This window comes from Sapajus apella, unplaced genomic scaffold (assembly GCF_009761245.1).
Source record: "Sapajus apella isolate SASKATOON/1434 unplaced genomic scaffold, GSC_monkey_1.0 scaffold59, whole genome shotgun sequence".
Lineage (NCBI taxonomy): Eukaryota > Metazoa > Chordata > Mammalia > Primates > Cebidae > Sapajus > Sapajus apella.
In genome coordinates, this window is record NW_022436999.1 from 1945344 (window position 1) to 1966998 (window position 21655).

Here is a 21655-nt window from a genome sequence, read left to right on the forward strand (position 1 = left end):
AAAATGGAGAACAGGCAGCCACTCAAGTGGGAAAATTGCACCGGGTGATGCCGCTCTACTAGTGTGAAGATTTTGGCTCTGATGTTGGGACCTGCTATCTCACTTTTAGTGCTGTTGCCAGGCAGGCTTGTCACTGACACAAATTTTCCTCCCTGATAAGTTGAACTCTCCCCCCCGCCCCCCAACTTCATTATGCCTGCAGCCGAAGCTCTGCTGTAGAGGAAGCCATGCCAGACACTGTGATTCACGTGCCTAAAATATCAACTGGCCTGGGTATGCGAGTGAGGCGATAAATCTGGAAAACATAAATCAGATCATCAGATGCTGTTATCTGTTCCCGCACACAGGCTGCAGCAGGCATGGCAAAATGCCCTTCAACTCTGGGGTCTACAGCCAGGTGGAGGTTAAAGGATATAACTTGCAGACCAAGGAAAGATGGGTAAGGAGGACCAGAGCTGACGTGCAGAAGAGGACTTAAAACCACCGCCATTCAGCACAGACACCAGACATAGGACATGGATTCAGTCTCTGAGACTGTAGGGAGAGGCTGGACAAGGAAGCATAAAGAGAGGCCCCCAAATCATCTAATGTAAAGAGCTTGGGCTAATGTGTAGTCCCTGAGTCTGGACATGGTAGAGAAGATGTGCTTCAGCTTCACTAGGAACTGTCAAGACAAGAAACAGAATTTACAGAATCTGGTAGGTAGAGAGACCACTTAAAGAAGACTCTGGAAAAAGCCAACCAACATGGCCCTTCCTTTAGTGAACAGAGAAAAGTGCTTCCATTGAGCCACTTAATCATTCCAAAGCACAGAAGAGAAGGGCCTTGTCGCTATAGCTGAGGCTGGGCCATCAGATCACAGGCTTTCTTGACCTGGGCTTGGGAATAACTGGCTTGTTCACAAATGACAGTGCTCCTCCGTAGGAAAGTAAGGAGAGTTCATAGCTCAAATTTCTAACGTTCAAGCCCTGCTTTGCCAGAGTTAGGTCCTGCTGCCTCAGTGTGACCCTAGCCAAAAATCACATCAGACCCTTTGGGGCTTTGTGCCTGGGGACATGGGAGAATAACTAGGAGTAGAGAGGAAACAGATGCGGGATGAGGTGGAGCTGGGAGCCGCATTGGATATCCACTTAAGGAAATTAAGCAGCGATCCAGGTTCCACCCCCAAATGTCCAAGAGTCACACCCAAGGGAGTGAAGGAAGACCCATGTGTGGATTGAAAGGTTCTATGTGACATCATGGTGTCAGATGAATAAGGCCAGCGCACCTGTCTCCAGGCATCAACCAGTGAGACCATCTCAATGCACAACAAGGTGAAATGCTGAGAAATTCACTGTGGTTTATCTCTTTTGCTACTGTGACCTGTCAGCAAAAACAATGGAAAGATAATTTTCCCCTTTCCCTTCCAGGAAAGGCAGCCAGGGCTTTGTGTTCCCAGATCTGGGTGCCTTGACCCCAGGCAGGGGATTTCCAGTTTTTTGTGAATCAGGCCCACCTGGGGGAATGAAGGAGGCTTCCAAGAAGGGAAAGGGATAAGAGGTAGAAGTTTTTGTTCTTTGTGAGTAAGAGCATGCCAGGGCCTGACCCTGAAGAGGTGGTTGGATCCCGAAACTTGGAAAACAAGAAAGGGTAGGTTTGCGGGATTCTTCACATAGCCTGTCCCCTAAACTTTGTGACCCAGCCAGATAGGAGACGGGCGTCGATATTCACTGATCTTAGACATTGTGGCTTTGGGAGCAGGATTAAGTATTTTCTTAGGGTGCCTGGGGATGTGGAGAGGAGCCTCAAAAGCCTTTTGTGGTTGCCTGGAACAGAAATACCCAACAGAGGCAGGGACCGACATATGACAGAGGCTTCAAAGAGAAGAAACAGCCACATGACAAGAATGAACCAACTGATGGAAAATAAGCTGCTGAATGAGTTGACCTTGATGATCTGCCAAGTCCAAGACTTATTATTCTCCATGGCCCCTGTCTCTTCTTCGCAAGCTGATCACAATGCAGAATGACTAATGCAGCACCCATGGACTTCCAGTTCACAAGCACGCTCTGTTCTCCTTCCAGCCTGGGCCGGGTGATGGTTGTACAGCTGTGCACCATCTGAATGCTACTATCTAGTGATAAGTCCATGCTTGTGGATACTGGGGGAAGACAAAGGCTGTAGATTGGCCAGGTCCAAGGTGCTGACAAGAAACATTACAAAAGCTTTAGATTTCATTTAAAAAGCTTCTGTTCCTTTCATTGCCAGAATGTGAAGCCCACAGCTGGACATCATCAAGCACCAACATGCAGGGGGCCATTTCCTTGTTTGCACAGGAAGCCCCTGCATACTCTGTATTGCTCTGGAGTCATACCACCGAGCCAGTCAAGGTCTCGACTCTGGCCTTGACACATGGCTGGCTTTGACTTTGCTTTCTGAGTTCAGCTCATTTCCTGGGTCATCTCCCTGGTAAAGACAGCACTGCCTCATCCAGGCAGGTGCTCAGCCAGCCATGCTCGAAGTCCCTTAATGCCCTATGACTGGTCAGCGGTCTCAGGGGGTGAGACTTATGGGTGTCAGTTGGCTTCCTTGTGCCCCAGTGGCTGTCCTCATCATCACTCTTTATCCCACTTTCTAATGTTCACCCTCTCTTCTCTGTTAGTAAACTCCCAAGACTTCTTTAAGGTCTACCTTAAGCACCCTTCTCTGGGATCCTTCCCAAAACCTCAGCAGAACTCACTGCTTCTACCTCTACCCTTGGTCCATGATTTTATTTCATTGTAGATTATAGTTAATTGCTTACCTATCTATTTTTCTTTCTTTCTTTCTTTTTTAAGATGGAGCTTCGCTCTTGTTGCCCAGGCTGGAGTGCAATGGTGCGAACTCAGCTCACTGCAACCTCTGCCTCCCAGGTTCAAGTGATTCTCCTGTCTAAGTTTCCTGATTAGCTGGGATTACAGGCACCCTCCACCACACTCGGCTAATTTTTGTATTTTTAGTAGAGACGGTGTTTCACCACTTTGGCCAGGCTGGTGACTCCTGACCTCAGGTGACCCACCCACCTTGGCTTGTTAAAGTGCTGGGATTAAGGCATGAGCCACCACATCCGTAGTCTGTCTTTCTCACTTAAAAAATCTTTGGAGAAAAAAAAAGCCATATTTTACTAATTCTCTGAGCCTAGTGTAAATACAGGTGTAATAAGCATTTTTCCTTCTGTCATTTACAAATTCATTTTAAAGAAATACTGTGTAGGTGGAAAGCCCAAACTAGGGAAATATCTGGTTTCCAAGAGATCACAAGCTATCCAAGTCAAAAATTCTAGTAAAATTGCGTGTGGAAAGAGAATTTTGCTTTTTATAAAAATTGTAAAATATATGTTAATATCAAATTCACTATTTTGGCTATTTTTATGTGTACAACTCTGTGGCATTAAGTACATTCACATTGTTGTGCAACCGTCACCACCATCCATCTGCAGACCTTTTTTATCCTTCCTAACTGAAACTCTATATCCATTAAACAATAACCCTTCATTTCCTCCCTCCCACCCAGTCCCTGGCAACCACCATTCTACTTTCTGTCTCTATGAATTTAACTACTCTAGATTTCATATCTGTGGAGTTGTATTCGTCCTTTTGTGACTGGCTTGTTTCACTTAGCATAATGTCTACAAGGTTCATCCATGTGTCAGAATCTCCTTCCTATTTAATACTGAATCATATTCCATTGTATATGTATATATGTACACCACATCTGATTTAGCCATTCACCTGTCAACAGACACGGGGTTGCTTCCACCTTTTGGCTATTGCTGCTATGAACATGAACATAAAAATATCTGTTCAAATTCCTGCTTTCAATTATTTTGAGTACAGAGCCAGAGGTAGAATTTCTGATAATTCTATCCTTAATTATTTGAAGAATCATCATACCATTTTCCATGGTGGCTGTAACATTTTACAGTCCCACCAACAATGCATGAGCATCCTAACTTCCCACACCCTCACCAACACTTGTTCTTTAATCTCGCTTGGTCGCCAAGGCGGGAGTGCGGTGGCGCGATCTAGGCTCACTGCAACCTCTACTTCCTGGTTCAAGCAATTCGCCTGCGTCAGGCTCCCAGATAGCTGGGATTACAGGCATCCACCACCATGCCTGTCTAGTTTTAAAAAATATTTTCAGTAGAGACGGGGTTTCACCATGTTGGCCAGGCTGGTTTTGAACTCCTGACTGCAAGTGATCCTCCCACCTCAGTCTCCCAAAGTGCTGGGATTACAGGTATGACCTACCTTTTTTTAAAAAAAATATCTCTCCCAACCAGTGTGAAGTGTTATCTCATTGTTGTATTGATTTGCATTTCCCTAATGACTGGTGATGTTGAACAAAAGATAAATTTCTTCACTAAAATTTTTTAGATTATTAAAGAAATATATCAAATACTATAGAACATTTGTTGGAAAATACAGAAATAAAAATTAGAGGAAAGTGTAGGAACATACAAGAGAAAAGAAAACTTTAATTACCTATAAGTAAATACTGTTAACATTTTAGGATACCCTTTCAGTCTTTTTTCCCATGTAAATGAATTTTTCTGGCAAAAATTAATTTTCTTAGCAAGAAGTCCCCACTCAACTCTGCCCCAGAAGAAAACTTTTTTGTTCAGTGAATTATGTGATAAGTTCCCTGAGGAACATGTCTGAAGTTAGTTTTTGATTTAATACTGGGTTTTTGTTGTTGTTGTTTATTTTTTTTTCGGCTGAGCAGGCATGAAACAAAGAGTAAGAGTCAATTGCTAGGGCAATGAGACTTTTAGGGCTGTCGATGTTGGAAAGGATGCATTCAACCAGAGAAAAGTAAACAGGTGAGGTGAGGCTGCTGGCAGAGACAGAGGAAGAGAGTTTGGAGGAAAGAACAGATACCCATGGAAGATTTTGATTACATTTCTGTGATCTCACCAGACCTTCAGTAAAACCTTTACCAGTGCATGGCAAAGTACATTTGCTTGCTAGGAACATCAGGAAGGTGCCAGAAGACGAACAAGGATAAAGAAGAACAAAGCCTTGTCCCAGGGCTGAAGCAGAAAGAGATAGAGCTCATGCACTTGTATATGGGCCTTTAGAAAGCTTGGGAGAGGGACCGGATGCAGTGGCTCATGCCTGTAATCCCAGCACTTTGGGAGGCTGAGGCAGACAGATCACTTGAGGTGAGGAGTTTGAGACCACCCTGGCCAACATGGTGAGACCCCCTCTCTGCCCAAAATACAAAAATTAGCCAGACGTGGTGGTTTATACTTGTAATCTCAGCTACTCAGGAGGTTGAGACAGGAGAGTCACTTGAACCCAGGACACAGAAGTTGCAGTGAGCCACGATATTGAGCCACTGTGCTCTAACCTGGGTGACAGAGCAAGATTCTGTCTCACCAAAAAAAAAAAAAAAAAGCTTGGGAGGGTACTGTAGACACTGCTCTGTTAGCATTTTAGCATTTCCCCATGATTTAACAAGCTTCTAAAGCATCCTGTCTGCAGCTAATCACCCAGAGTCCACTTTTTCTTCCTGGGATCCTTTGCAGTTAGATGTGGCCGCGTGACTGAATTTTAGCCAAGGTAGCGTGGATATGGTTTGTACCGTTTCTGAGCCAAGGTTTTTAAAAAGCAGGGGGTGCCCCTTTCTGCTTCTTCCTTTTCTGCCAGCTTAATGAGGGTGATAACAAGGCCTTAGGGGACATGGGAGCCAAAAGGCGGAAGAAGCCTGGGTTTCTGAAAAACCAATGGAATCATATGGAACAGAGCCATCTGCTGATCAGGATCGCTTGCTTCAGACTATTATGTGAATGAAAGTTAAGCTTCTATTATTACCACAGCCTAAGATACCATCAACAGATGCAACTTAAATTACCTAATACTCTATTGTTAGACATTCATACTGGATAAACTGTATTTTGAGGTGTAGTATTGTGTGTTTAGCTCAGCTTCCTAGTAGTGGGGTTCATCAGATAAAATGCTTTTGGCTGTAACAGAACACCCAATTGAAACTCATCAACAAGAAGGGATTTATTAGCTAACTGGGAGTCCACTAGTACGCTGGACTACATTGTTTGCTACAATGATGTGAGGACTCAATTTCTTTCCGCCTCTCTTCTCTTTTAGACAAATGTTGTTTGCCTCCTAGGGTTGATTTCCTGGTGATTGTAGAAGAGCAGGCTGCAATCAGGCTTATACACTCCATTGTTCCCATGCAACAGGGAAGTATGTTTCCCACATTCAACCAACAGCAGCTCAAAGCTTTGTGCTGATTGGCTCATCCCTGAACCAAATCCTGTGGACATGCAGGTTGGATTCCCCAATGTGGCCTTGACCAATCAGGGCTGCCTGCTGGAGCTGAAGTTGGCCTGGTCCCACACAAACCACATGACTGCCACAAATGATGCCTATTTTTATAAAGGGACAGAGAGACTGGGTTGCCCAGATATACAGAGGAGGAAGTCACTTGACTTCAGCTTTTTCTGAAATAGAAAAAGTTCTTTTGAGGATGCTAAAAAAAAAAAGTGAAGTAATTTCACCCTTACATGGATTAAAATATGTCTCTGGAAAAATCACTTTCTGCAAAAAAGACAAGAGGATTGAAACTGTGAAAGAGGTAAATGATTTAAAGCCAAGGACACAGATTCCACAACCTGGGAGAAACTAAATGGCTTGGAAACAACGTCCAGCTATTTCAGAAATAATATGCGTGTGTGTTTATATATATATATATATATATATATATTTTTTTTTTTTTGAGATGCAGCCTCAGCCTCACTCTGTCACCCAGGCTGGAGTGCAGTGGCATCATCTCGGCTCACTGCAGCCTCCACCTCCAAGGTTCAAGCAATTCTCCTGCCTCAACCTCCCTAATAGCTGAGATTACAGTTGTCTACCACCACACCCAGCTAATTTTTTTGTATTTTTAGTAGAGATATGGTTTACACCATGTTGGCTGGGCTGATTTCAAACTCCTGACCTCAAGTGATCCACCCACCTCAGCCTCTCAGAGTGCTGCTAGAATTACAGGCATGAGGCACTGTGCCCAGCCAGAAATAATATTTTGTAAGAAGCACTTTCATAGTGAGATGGCACAAGGTGGCATAAAAAAAGTCAGTGGTATATCCTGATGTCATGTGCAGAATATTTAAGTTCAAATGTATTTATCAAACTGTTGCCTCCATGTTATTGAAATACCTTGCACACTTACCATGTGCATTAAGCCATGAGTCAAGGACACTACCTCTACACAAAGTTCAAGCCAGATACGCTGATCTTCGCTGTTTCCTGGACATTATACCATGTACTAGTAATAAAAGAGAGGTAGTTAAGTGCATGCTTTTCTTCTCTTATTACATTACTCTTTACCTTTAAGACAGGAATTAGATTTTACTTGTTGGTTCAGAGAATTAAGCCAATTATTTTAATGCAACATAAATAATTTCTCTCAGCACAGACGCTCTCTGATAGGCTTAAAACCCCTGCCTGTGAAATCTGCACAAAGAAAAGAAATGTGAAGAGATCTGCTATAATTAAGATTAAGCTCAGCAGCAAAGCAGGCACTGAATTTAAAATTAACTGGCAATGCCAACCATAAAATGGTCTAATTCACCTTTTCTACCGTTCTATGGAGACAACAAACACAAGGGAGCCTGCTCCGCTTCTTTTCCTGTCCTACCTGCTTACCGGTGCAATCCTAATTGTCTTTCCAACACAGTCCTCAACATCTAATTCAACTACTCCTTCCTCCACAGAAACCTCCTGGGCTACTCCAGCCCTTACCTCCCGACTTCCTGGCCCTCACTGCAAGGGCAGTAGAGAATAGGCACGAAAGCTCAAACAGTGAAGTCAGTCAGACCTGCAGTCCACGCAGATCTCAATATGCTCGTATGTGACTGAGGGCAAGTTACTCATCCCCTCTAAGCCTCAGTGTCCTCCTCTGAGATAATGCATGCAGACCACCCAGCACAGTGCCTGGTTGGAAGCAGTCAGTGAACATCAGCTGTTATTCATATTTCTTTTTTTTTTTTTTTGAGAGGGAGTCTTGTTCTGTCGCCCTGGCTGGAGTGCAGTGGCGTGATCTCAGCTCACTGCAACCTCTGCCTCTTGAGTTCAAGCAATTCTCCTGTGTCAGCCTCCCAAGTAGGCTGGGATTACAGGCACACGCCACCATGTCCAGCTTATTTTTATATATTTAATAGAGATGGCGTTACACCATGTTGGCCAGGCTGGTCTCAAACTTTATTCATACTTCTATATAGTCTCTCTCCATGCCATTTAGAGTCTCACAACACTGGACAGGTAGTCCAGTTGGACAGTGCACGACCCATCCGCTTGCACTGAACTAAAGAGAATTAAAAATGCATTTCAAAGTGGGGATGGTTGTGGACCAGATTAGACCCAGAAGGCAAGTGGCTGCAGGGTGAGGGCTGCACCAGGTGTGTCTCTGTTCTAAGATAGACTTGCAGCGAGTACCCATAAATACAGAATGAAACTACCACAGAACTCCAACCAACTCAAGTGACTAAAAGAAACTCCAGGGCTACTGCTGAGAGAGAACTTGAACTTGAATGTCAGCACACGGTCCAAAGAGCACTGCTAGTCAGAAGTTTTTGTTTAATGCCTGGTCAAGCAGACATTTGGATTTTGCTGGAATTTAGAAATAGGCCAGACTCACATATGAAATTTTTATGTCTTAGATTCTGTCTTAGTCCATCTACTACAACAAAATACCATAGACTGGGTGGCTTATAAACAATGAAAATTTATTTCTCGCAGTTCAGAGGCCAGGAAGTCCGAGACTGAGGTGCGACACATTTGTTATCTGGGGAGCGCCCACTCTCTGTTCATAGATGGCTGTCCCGTCGCTGTGTACTTGCATGGCAGAAAGGGTGAGAAGCTCTGAGGTCTCTCTCATGAGGGCACTAATCCCATGTAAGCTGGATTTGCTTCATGACTCCCTCACCTTCCAGAGCCCCACCTCCTGGTGCACTCACCTTGGGCTTTAGGATTTCAACATATAATTTGGGGTGACGCAGATATTTAGACTAGCAAATTCCAGTTGGGTTGATGGGAGAGGCGACATTTTCTTACAGGATCTTTGGGGTGTCACTTTTCTGGCTGGAAAACTATGGCCAGTGGCACCCTTGCCTGAGTTTTGCTCGGATCCGCTGGGCTTATTCTGCCCACTCAGCCTGGCAGGCTGTGCTCAGCTCATGCTACCAGCCCGGATCCCACGCCTCCAAGGGAGACTGCGAGTCAGGAGTGGAGCAGTGAGGGGTGTGTGAGCAAGTGTGGGGTCCAGCCACTGTGCACAGATACACTGACTGCTGCATGGGGCGGGCAGCTCCAGGTGCTGGCACAGGCACCAGGTCTGTGTGAGGCTGTGGCTGGGCCAGCTGCACCACAAGCAGGTTCCACAGCTGGCACCAGGGAACACGGTGGTGCCCAGAAGCTTAGAGACTCCGGGAACCGCAGAGCCCCAAAGGAGAGTCACAGCCCTGGCTTGGGGAGCAACCAGGTCTGGGCTCTGCGGAGGGCCGCAGCTCCTCCCTCTTTCTCACTTCTCTCCTCCTTGTCACTCACAACATGGCGAGCAAGGAGCGTATTTCAGTCCCGTTTGTATTCCAGCTCTTTTAGCCTCGCCATTTGGCAGGTCCCAGGTTCTCGTCCTGTGTCCAGGAAGAATGAGGTACACAGACAAGTGAAGGGTGAGCAAGACAAAGAAAGTGGGCAGCTCCTCTCCACAGCCAGGATGTCCCAACGGGTGCTCAGCTCTCAGCAGAGAGAGTAGCTCCTCTCTGCTTGGCAGGCTGTCCCAAAGAGTATTCAGCTTTTGGTAGAGAAGGTAGCTCCTCCCTACAGGCAGGTCTTCTCATAAGTGTCCAGCTGTCAGCAGAGAGGTTGTCTGCAGCTGGTTGGCCTGTCATCTCCCCATCATCTCTCTGTCCTCTGCTGGAGTCTGGCTGAATCTGAGGTTTTAATGGGCCTTGGAGGGGAGGAAATGCGTGCTGATTGGTCCATGGGCGGCCGTGGGCCAGCCCAGGGAAAAGCACCATTAAGATCCCCCTGCAGTCTGCAGGATTGGCAGCAGAGCCCCCAGGCTTCAGGCCCTCCCCAGTTTGAAGGTGGGACTTCACCAGGGACCAACCCCCTTCTGCCCAGGTGTCTGCCTTCTACCACTATTCATCGTCCCAAGCTGTTCATGCCAGGGGCCACCTGCAAGGCCAGTGCCAGACTGTCTTAGCCCCCTCCACCTCCCTCCTATGCTTGTTGGTACCCAAAGTCCAGAGGGGTCTGAGGTGGCAGGGGAGGGGTCCTAGGTGGCAGGGGGCTGGTGTGTCAGGCATGTCAGCACTGCCCATAGTGTGTGCACACTCTTCCAGGCTGTGACAGTGCTGGGGCTCGGCCTGGACTTTTCCCAGACCAGAGCAGCACCAACAGTGGGGAGAAGCCAGGCAGAGGGAGGAGGCATTTCTGAGAGTGGGGGGTGAGGTGGGGAGTGGCAGGGAACCTTCCTGGGCCCCCAAGAGTGCAGAAATGCCTGGGTCTGCAGCCAGGGAGCTTCCACTCCACCAACTCAGAAGGGGTGGAGCTCCTGCTTGTCCCCGGCTCCCACTGGGTCTGTGGAGTGTGCAGCCCCAGTCATGCTTCCTTGCAGCCTGGGGTGGGGCCTCCAGGTCCTTGCCGGGCTACTCTCTGCCTGCTCCTCCATGCCTGACAGCACTGTTTCCCCATCAGTGGGCAGCTCAACTGGGTCTATCATAGTGGCCCCTAGGGCAGCAGGCTCCAGGAGGCTCCCAGGGACAGGCTCTGGGGACTGTCCACTTCCTCCTTGTGCCCTCCTTGCAGTGACCATGGGCAAGAGCAGCGACATGGAGCCAGGTCCAGGCCTGGTAGTGGGTGTCCCCTGGCCATGCCAGGGTGGGTACAATGCAGTTAGCTGCCTCAGGGACGTGAGGCACAGGCATCCCACTGCTGCCACTGCTGCTCCTGCCGTCACTGCCCGCGTCCCTGCTGCCATGACCGACATAATGGCAGCAGATGCTTCAGATGGCCTGCCACTGCCATCAATTTAACATTTTTAAGAGAACGACATATTTTCAGTCACCTAAAAAAATTGAGTCAATAGTCTGGGCATGGTATCTAATGCCTGTAATCCTAGCACTTTAGGAGGCTAAGGTGGGAGGATCCTTGAGCTCAGAAGCTTGAGACCAGCCTGGACAACATAGTGATATCCTGCCCTTACAAAAAGCCAAAAAATTAGCTGGATGTAGTGGTGCACCTGTATTCCCAGCTACTCAGGAGGCTGAGGCAAGAGAATGGTTTGAGCCCAGGAGGTCGAAGCTGCAGTGAGCTGTCATCACACCACTGCCCTCCAGCCTGGGTGACAGAGTGAGACCCTGCCTCAAAGTAAATAAATAGGCCATTTACAAAGGATTTTTATAAATTTGTTAGTTGAAAGAAGTCTGTTAGGCCCTGAACTGGGCAACACAAGCTAACCAGCACTTGTACTTGGAGTGACAGAAGTTTCTTTCTTCCTCAAATGCAGATATTCATTTGTTGCTTTTTCATGGCCAGTGGTAAGAGGCTGGACTACAGAATAATGTAAATCAGCATCAGAGCCCTGGCTCTGTTCCCCGTAAGGAACAGGATCTAGAGTAAGCTACCTGTGCTCTCCAAGTATCCATTTCCTCATCTATTATTATTTCATAGAAATAATAATTCTCCCCTTCTGATATAAGATTTGGCCCCACCCAAATCTCATCTTGAATTGTAGCTCCCACGATTCCCACGTCATGGGAGGAACCCGGTGGGAGGTAATTGAATCATGGGTGCAGGTCCTTCCTGTGCGGTTCTTGTGATGGTGAGTAAGTCTCAAGGGATCTGATGGTTTTTTAAATGGGAGTTCCCCTACACAAGCTCTTTTGCCTGTCGCCATGCTCTTCCTTTGTCTTCTGCCATGATTTTGAGGCCTCCACAGCCATGTGGAACTGTGAGTTAATTAAACCTCTCTTCTTTGTAAATTACCCAGTAGTATGTCTTTATTAGCAGCATCAGAACAGACTAATACACCATCTCACATGTTTGCTATGAGGATAAATGAGATAAACCATGCAAAGAACTCAGCCTAATATCTGGCACATAATAAACACTCAGTAAATGCAAGCAGTTACCATAGTAACTATTCCACAATTCAGTTTGACTAAAGTGTTTAATCACACACTTTACATGGAACTTGCAGAGAGTACTTTGCTGTTTTGAGGAATTGACATTTTTTAACCCATGAATTTTCTGATTAGTGTTCTGTGGATATTAAGAATGATAGGATGAGGCCAGGCATGGTGGCTTACACTTGTAATCCCGGCACTTTGGGAGGCGCTGGCACGAGGATGGTTTGAGCCCAGGAGTTTAAGACCAGCCTGGGCGACACAGCAAGACCCTGTCTCAAAGAGAGAGAGAGAGAGAGAGAGAGAGACAGAGAGAGAGAGAATGATAAGGATGAAAGTTGTCACTAAAGGTTTGTGTAGGAAATGAGAAAACTAGACCCAGGGGTGAGAAGGATTGATATAACTTATAATTACTTACCTGAGAAATCAGCTCTTCTTCCAAATTGAGTTATTTTCCTACCCTTAGCAAAACATGCTTCAATTTATTCTCTGACTTCAGAAAACTTCTATAAATCAAATACCTACCAAATCATCTATGCCCTTGAACTGAATCTAGGAAACTCTGACTGATCATATTTATGCACTATATTACTGCAAGAATGGGGTAAAAAAGTAATTTTCCTTGGAGAGCTTTGAAGAATAGGGCATCTTTTGTTTATGTATTCTGAGGTGATGTCATTGTCTTGCTGTCACTGGGAGGGTGCCAGGAGTTGTGATAGGGCTGGGCCGGGAGCAGTGATGGATTGCACCTCTCACCTGGACCCTTCCTGAACAATAGCCCCTTTGTCAGGCTGTGGGCCCAGGGCTTTCTGCTTGTGAAAGGAGGTGCAGTCACATGACCTGCATGAGGCCTGAAATTCTCACATCAGCCTTCTTATAAGACTACTGTAGCCATAAAAGCCAAAAGCTATAGCTGGGGCTGGGCTCTGGCAAGGCACTGAGAATGCAGAGGTGACAACCCAGACAGGCATGGCCACTGGCTTCCTAAAGCTTACAGTCTAGTGGGAAAGAGCATGTAAACAACTGGCAACCAGGAATTAATTACAGTTGAAATGAGCACCATGAAGCACAGAACAGTGTAGCGTTTTATAATGGAATCTAATGGGGAGGGAGAGGGAGAGTTAGGCATGACATCGAAAACACATTTTTAAAAATATCAAAACGAGCACAGAAACATGATATAGAACACAAACTGTTCCTCAGTTTTAAAGATTAAGCTGAAGAGAGCAGAAAAATCACATTTGCCTAGAGTGGGACTGACAGCGCCTCGTCCTCTCCAAAGTTAGGAGTTGAGGCGTCGGTTGCTGGGAGTGGCTCAGTAGAAAGAGTGTGAGAAGCTCTGGCAGGGACACAGAGGGTTTGGGCTCCAGAGGTGAAGCCCTCCAGAGGTAAGAGACCCCTAAAACAATGAGAAGGGACCTCCTGGATGGCTGGAGGGCAGCCAGTGTCTAGGAGGTCCACGGCCCAGATTGGCAGCCATCAGTACCCTTTCCTGGCCACGCCATTCTCCAAATTGCTCACACAGCTGGCAGTGCTGCCTCCTGAGCCCAGGCTGCCCACCTCGCTTTATGCTGCCATTGGGTCTTCCCTCAGGGTGAGGATGAAGCTGTTTGTCTTGAGACACAAAGGAGCCTGTGTGTGTGTGTGTGTGTGTGTGTGTGTGTGTGTGTGTGTGCGCGCGCGCGCGTGTATGCATGCACGCACACAGAGAAAGAAAGAAGATGAGAGGAGAAAGACATCTGACCCACTGTCCTTTCCTACCATGGTCTGTTCCAATCTGTTCATCTCTCTTTTGGGGGAAGTTGCCAATTCATCTGCTAATTTACCCGATTTTCAGTCCATTCTCTTGGGACACAGTGGGCTCAAAGACATCACCAAATAATGTCAGCCATCATTTGACCCCTTCTCCAACCCTTGAGCCGCAGTCCAGCATCTTCAAACTTCTCTTACTAGACTTTCCTGGATAAGGCATTTCTGAGGCATGGGGAAGAAGCAGTCAGATGGAAGAAGTCAGGAGCAGTCACCGCCATGGGATGAGGAGTGACTGAGGGAAAGAGAAGAAAATGGAAGTAGAGAAGGCAGTCTTCCCTTTCACAAGGCGTGTGGGCCACGGTGGTATCAACTGCAGGTGAATCTCTGGAAACAGAAAAGCTCACAAAACAACAGAACCTGAATGTTTTGGGGGGGTCTTTTCCAGAACTACTAAATCCTAGAATTGTTTTTTTCTTATTTTTAATTGTTTTTGTAGAGACTGAGTCTTGCTATGTTGCCCAGGCTGATCTTGAACTTTTGGCCTAAAGCAATCCTCCTGCCTTGTCTTCCCAAAGTGCTGGGATTACAGACATGAGCCACCATGCCTGGCCTTGAATCACAGAATTCTTGAACATCATCACACCTACAAAGGCCCAAAGTAAAACATAGAAAAGAATAACTGAAAAATAAATTGATCTCTTCAAATCTTTAGTAATTCTAGTCTGGCTGGCTGCAGTGGCTCACACCTGTAATCCTAGCACTTTGGGAGGCCAAGGCGGACAGATCACTTGAGGCCAGGAGTTTGTGACCAGCCTGGCGAACATGGTGAGACCCCCATCTTTACAAAAAACATAAAAATTAACCAGGTATGTTAGCCTGTGCTTGTATTCCCAGCTACTCAGGAGGCTGAGACATGAGAATCACTTGAACTGAGGAGGCGGAGGTTGCAGTGAGCCAAGATCATACCACTGCACTCCAGTCTGGGTGACAGAGCAAGACTCTGTCTCAAAATAATAATAATGATAATTCTATTCCTACAGGACTCCAGTTATTTATGATGGCATCTCACATTCTTAGATCCCTTGACATGCATCATTAGTGGTTGTCTTGCTGTTAAATTAGTTTGTCACATACAAAAAGTTTTTACCTTTATGACAATCACAATGAGCAGAGAATGTTGGTGTTGATACATGATAATTAATCTCATGCTCCCTAAAACTGCACTTTTGTATTTAGCTTCACTATAAAATTTGATGCTTTATTATACTGAATGCATTTTTTAAATCCTAAGAATTTAAGTTACACAATGCTACAGTTTGAATGTTTCCCAGAATTTATGTTTTAGAAACTTAATTCCCAGTGTGACAGTGTTTGGAGGTAGGGGCTAACGGGAAGTGTTTAGGTCATGAGGAATCCATTCTCATGAGCAGATTAATGCCATTCAGAAAGGGCCAGTGGGAGTGGGTTCTCTCTCTTGCACTCTTGCCCTTCCACTTCTGCCACACAATGACAAGCAAGAAGGCCCTCACCAGCTGCCAGTGCCTTGATCTTGAACTTCTCAGTCTCCAGAACTGTGAGCCAATGAATTTCTGTTTATTATAAATCACCCAATTTCAGGTATTCTGTGATGGCAGCACAAATGGGCTAAGACGGTGGCATTTCAGACCAGCTGGAGACAGAATAAAATATTCAATACATAGCACTGGATTGCTATGTTACTTGTTTGGGGACAGAGAAAAGTTAGACTGCCCCACCCCACCTCATACCTTACTTAACAATTAATTCCTTATGATTAAAGAGCTGAACATAAAGCAAAACTAACGACTTTAAAATATATTTAGCAGAATGTGAAAAAATCGTCCTAAGATGGGGAAAATCTCCTAAAGCAAGACTTAAATCCAGAAACCTTAAACAAAATAACTGACAGATTTGTTTATATGAAATGGCAAATTTTGCATCTAAAAAGATACCATAAACAAAATTTAAAAATAAAATGGGTGGGGCATGGTGACTGTCGCCTATAATCCCAGCACTTTGGGAGGCTGAGGTAGGGGAATCACCTGAGGTCAGGAGTTCAAGATCAGCCTGGCCAACATGCTGAAACTCATCTCTACTAAAAATACAAAGATTAGCTGGGTGTGGTGGTTGGCACCTGTAATCCTAGCAACTCAGGAGGCCGAGGCAGGAGAATCATTTGAACCTGGGAGGTAGAGGTTGCAGTGAGCCAAGATTGTGCCACTGCACTGCAGTCTGGGCAACAGAGTGAGACTCTTTGTCTCAAAAAAAAAAAAAAAAAAAATCCAAAATGGCTAGACTGGAAGCAAACAGAGTATACCTCACAAGCAGCCTCTCCAGGTAATCTTTTCTCAGCAGAACTGCTCTTATCTTCAACACTCAGACGTCATAAAATGTCCATATTTCTCCAATACAATATTTTTTGTACCAGTGTTTGTATAGAACATTTTATTTGTACATTCCCCAAACTCAAGATAACATTTTAAACAAAGTAGGATGTGTGTGAGGGAAAGGGGAAGAATTTTCCAGTTACTTTCCAATTATAATTGGAAGGATGTCAGAATCACATGCAGATGTTTTGGAAAGTGCCAAGTGTCAGCAAAGGGATGTGAGTAGGATGTTGATGGCTCCACACAAGCAAATATCTGTTAAAAGTCCTATTAACTGTTTGTGATCAGGAAACAATGTTTTGTGAGGTGGGGTGACTCATGCCTCTAATCCCAGCACTTAGGGAGGTCAAGGCAGGAGGATTGCTTGAAGCCAGAAGTTTGAGACCAGCCTGGGCAACATAGCAAGTCTCTGTCTCTACAAAAACTAGGAACTTAGCCAGGTATGGTGGCACACACCTATAGTCCAAGCTACTCAGGAGGCTGAGGTGGGAGGATTGCTTGAGCTCAGGATTTAGAGGCCGCAGTGAACTATGATCATGCCACTGTACTCCAGCCTATCAGAGGGAGATCCTTTCTCTAAAAAGATAAAAAATAAAGAAAGCAATGTTTTATGCATCTTAGGTACAAAGTAATTTGTTAAATACATTGACATATTCCAGCGTTTTAGGAGATTTATTGGCAGTGTTATATTGATAGGAAATGGACTTCTCGTTAGTATTTTCATTCAGTTTCTGGCGTTTAGAAATGAGTTTCTGATGTAATCTAGACACAGATGGTAATATAGGCAGATTACTATTGAGAAAATACATAAAATGGTTTATTCAAATCTAAAAGAAAAAGGTGAAACAGAAAAAGACTTAAAAATCACTAATGGAAACAGACAATTCACAAGAGAAAACAAATTGTGAAATTAGCCAGTAAATATGAACAGTACTCAGCCTCACTGTAAGCAAAAAAATACAGTAAGTTTATTCACTTGATCTTAGCCAAAAGGCCGAGAAGTGATATACTAAGTATGTTTAAACAATGAACTACCCTTTTAAAATCCATCAGATTTACAGAAGTGAAAAAGTTTGATAATATTGAGTTGTTGAAGATTTGGGAAATCAGGCACTTTTACATTTCTAGTGGCTGTGAACATTGACGAAGGCATTTTTCATGGCAAATTGCTGGAATCTATTAAAAACTGTAATGCATGCATACTTTAACAACTAATTTCTAGAAACCTATTATTCAGAAATACATATATTCACAAAGATGTATGCATACATATGAATAAATATTGCAGCATTATTTGTAATATCAAAAAATGTTGAAAAGATCCAAAATGTACACCAAGAATTTAAATATATTATGGTATGAAACACCATGCTATCGTTAGAAAAAGTCAGGTAGACTTATATACACTGAGATGAAAGCATATTAAGTGAACAGAGCAAGTTGCAGAAAATTACATGCAAAATTCAATATTTATGTAAATGCATATAGAGATATGTCAGCAAATACATAGGCAAGGAGATTGAAAGGATGCACCCTGAACTATCTAGAACAGTTGCTTCTGGGAGAGAAGTAGTTGTTGGAGGAAGTGCTGGATGCTGGTATTCTCCTTTACGAAACATTCCAGCTTTTTACCCTGCAGTGCCTCTCCCTGCAGGAAGATATTTTCCCACACTGTTGATCTCAGGAATGATCATATTACTTGCTTTGGCCAATAACTGATGTTGGTCACTTTTGTGAAAAGTTTTAGAGGTCAGGGCACCATTTTCCTTATCTGTTTTTTTCTGCCATGAGATCCAGACAGAGGTTAGGTTCTTCCATTAGTTTTGATTCTGGAGTCAAGATCGTGAAAAGCAGAGCTCCTGAAAAGCAGGATTTATGAAAGACATGTATGGTCGGGTGCCATGGATCACGTCTGTAATCCCAGCATTTTGGGAGGCCAAGGCGGGTGGATCGCTTGAGGTCAGGAGTGTGAGACCAGCCTGACCAACATAAAGAAACTCCGTCTCTACTAAAATACAAAAGTTAGCCAGACGTGGCGGGGCATACCTGTAATCCTAGCTACTCAGAAGGCTGAAGCAGGAGAATCGCTTGAACCTAGGAGGTAAAGGTTGCAGTGAGCTGAGATTGCTCCACTGCATTCCAGCCTAGGCAACAGAGCCAGACTCCATCTCAAAAATAATATTAATAATAAAATAAAATAAAAAATAAATAAATAAATAATTTTTTTAAAAGAAGAAGAAAAATAGGAAAACTTGCAGTGTGAACAAGAAAAACAACCTCACAGCTATAATCCCAGCACTTTGGGAGGCTGAGGTAGGAGGATTGCTTAAGGCCAGAAGTTTAAGACCAGCCTGGGCAACACAGGACAAATAAATAAATAAAGCCACTGAGGTTTGCGGACATTTGTTACTGCAGTATAACCCGGCCTGCTGTGACTGATACCAATAAGGGAAGACTTCTACAGGTTTTCTTCCATATTTTTTTTAGTGCATGGACATTTTGCAATACACATAGACTTAGTATTACTTATGAACTAATTTTTAAAAATTGACAACTCAGCAAAATTACAAATGACCACCTGTCAAGGGCCTTCAGGATTGTGGACAATTAGAAACTGCAAAAGCAAAATCCTGGAATTCCAAGGGCAAATTTGAAGTGCCTGCCTGAAACGTGACTGCACACCAGCACATTACGTAGTGCTGTGAGGAGGCAAGAGGGATGTTGTCAAGCCAGTGACCAAGAAATATAGACGGTAACTAGATAGGTGAGAATTCTTGGGTACATTAGCAGAAGGAAATTAGGGCAGTCAGCATTCCACCTTCTAACCACAGTGCTGAAGCGCATCCCAGTGAATGGTGGGATCATGGTGGCTGCTTTTACAAACATTACGAGATGTTGTTCTTCAGTCGTAGGGATTAAGTTGCAATGATTGCTGAGTCACTGTTGTCTGAATGTGCCTGTCTCTTCAGATGCGTCCTGAACACAAAGAATTTGAGAACCTCTGGCTCAGGAAGCAGGGCCGGTAATTATGTGTAGATTCTTCTTTCCTGGTAGCTGCTGCCCCTCGCCCAAATCTAAATGCTCAACACTTACTCCTTCATGGAGCACCTGTTCCATGGGGGTCAGGTGAGACTGAAGAAAGAGGCTGACAGATCCAGTTCCTCAGAAACATACATTTAATCGGGACTTACAAACAGAAACCTTGTCTGTCTCAGGCAGCGGTGAGGCAAGATGGTAGATCCTGCACCATTTATTCTCACACCCAGGGCTTATATGCTATTGGAAAGGGTATATGCAATTCAGAATGGGTGTGTAGAACAATCTAAGTACTATAACATTAAGGTTGTTTTGACCTCAGGGTAGGATTTACAGTAACTACCCACTCTCACACAAGGAACATCAAATAAACTGGAAATCTTAGAGGCCTTCCTAGAGCAAGGGTTAATCGGAAGTTAAAGTGATGGATTAGCATCCAAGATGGAGTTGCTTTGGCCTCCACAGCACCTCCTCTTTGGCAGGCACTGTAATTGCCGTTCGCAGTACAGACTCAATTCTCGCTCCAAATGCATAGCCTGGTAGAGGAGACAGCCACATACATAAAGGCACAGATAACAGTAACAGCAGTAGTAACCCATTCTTAAGGGTGTAGTAGTTTTCAGACGTTTATAGTTCATACATACACACACAAACCAATCCAGCAAGCTCAGTATAATTCCCCTACTTTTGCAGATAAGGACACTGAGACTGAAAGAAATGAACTGGCTTTCTTAGGTTCTGACAGACCATAGGTAGAGACTCAGTCTCCAGTTCTACTTGTCTACACTAGGTGACCTCCTGCGCAAAAGGATGAGTAAATAATAGCATCACAGTGAAACAGAAGGCTGTGAGGCACTGAAGAGGAAAGCCTTGAATCAAAACTTTAGCCTTGAGAGCAGAATGCAACAATCCAGCTTTCCATTTACCTTGTTCCCAGAGGTTAAAGCAGACCCCAGTGAAGTGGAGTGGCCTGAAAATCTGACTTTGGTTAGCATTCCTTTCATTTCTGCCTGCATGCCCGCCTCCTTCTGGTACTGGAAGTAAACATCTTACTTGCTTGGGGCATGGGGTAGGGAGAGTAAAGTCCTCACAATAGGTCTGCTGTTGTGCAAAGAATTCTGCAAGATGCAGATTTAGACCAAGGCAGTGGGGGCAGTGGGGGAAGGGGTGGTGCCAAGGTCCAACCCATCAAGTCCCTTCTGTGGCTGAGGCCTGGAATTGGTCACATATATTTGCCATCAGCTGAGTGATCTGTTTTAACGTTTTTCCTCGTTAGGCTCTCAGCACAGAGAAATATCCTAGGAGATTAAGCTCAGTCAGTTATGTTCTCTGTTACTTAAGGTAGTTTAACCTGAACAAGGGTTTAGCAGGGCTCCCAGTCCCAAGACCATTTTCATATGGGCTCATTTTCCACTCACCAGGATGAGTGAGAACAGTGAGTGGAGGTTTCACCAACAGAAACCAAATATCTGAGCAAGGGCCTTGGTGGTGGTCTCCTGTGCTGGGCTCTGCTTTAGGGCTGAGGTCTCAGCCTTTGCACCACAGGATCCACAGGAACCCATGGACATGCAGCAGAGCCAGTGGCTTGTTAGCCAGGGAAGAGAAATTCCGGACAACCTATGGGATGTGAGTGACTCAGCTCTATATTGTGAATGGAAGTCAGAGAAAAAAGAGATTCATAAGAGTCTTTTAACAAGTGCCCCAGCTGACAAAAATGGTGAATAAAGACAGAGAAAGCCTGGGTGCAGTGACTCATGTCTGTAATTCCAGCACTTTGGGAGGCCGAGGCAGGAGAGTCTAGGAGTTTGAGACCAGCCTGGGCAACACAGTGAGACCTTGTCTCTACAAAAAATAAATAAAATTGTCAGAGGCGTTTGAAACAGAGCAATTCCATCTTGAATAGGGTAAAATAAGGCTGAGAACTATTGGGCTGTATTCCTAGACAGACATTCTAAATCACAGAATGAGGTAGGAGGTCAGAACAAGATACAGGTCACAAAGACTTTGCTGTTAAAACAGGTTGCAGTAAACAAGCCAGCCAAGGCCGGGCGCAGTGGCTCACGCCTGTAATCCCAGCACTTTGGGAGGCCGAGGCGGGTGGATCACGAGGTCAAGAGATCGAGACCATCCTGGTCAACATAGTGAAACCCCGTCTCTACTAAAAATACAAAAAATCAGCCGGGCATGGTGGCTCGTGCCTGTAATCCCAGCTACTCAGGAGGTTGAGGCAGGAGAATTGCCTGAACCCAGGAGGCGGAGGTTGCGGTGAACCGAGATCGCGCCATTGCACTCC

The 21655-nt window shown here is 45.0% G+C and overlaps 1 protein-coding gene and 1 pseudogene across 1 annotated transcript in view; one reads left to right on the forward strand and one right to left on the reverse strand.

Moving 5' to 3' along the window:
* Positions 1–367: 367 nt before the first annotated feature.
* LOC116528645 overlaps positions 368–21655 on the forward strand; it is a 24823-nt gene continuing 3535 nt past the window's right edge. The window contains 2 exon segments of the mRNA XM_032246038.1: positions 368–439; positions 2425–2539. Coding sequence (XP_032101929.1) covers positions 368–439; positions 2425–2539 — 187 coding nt within the window.
* LOC116528726 lies at positions 17197–17332 on the reverse strand (annotated as a pseudogene).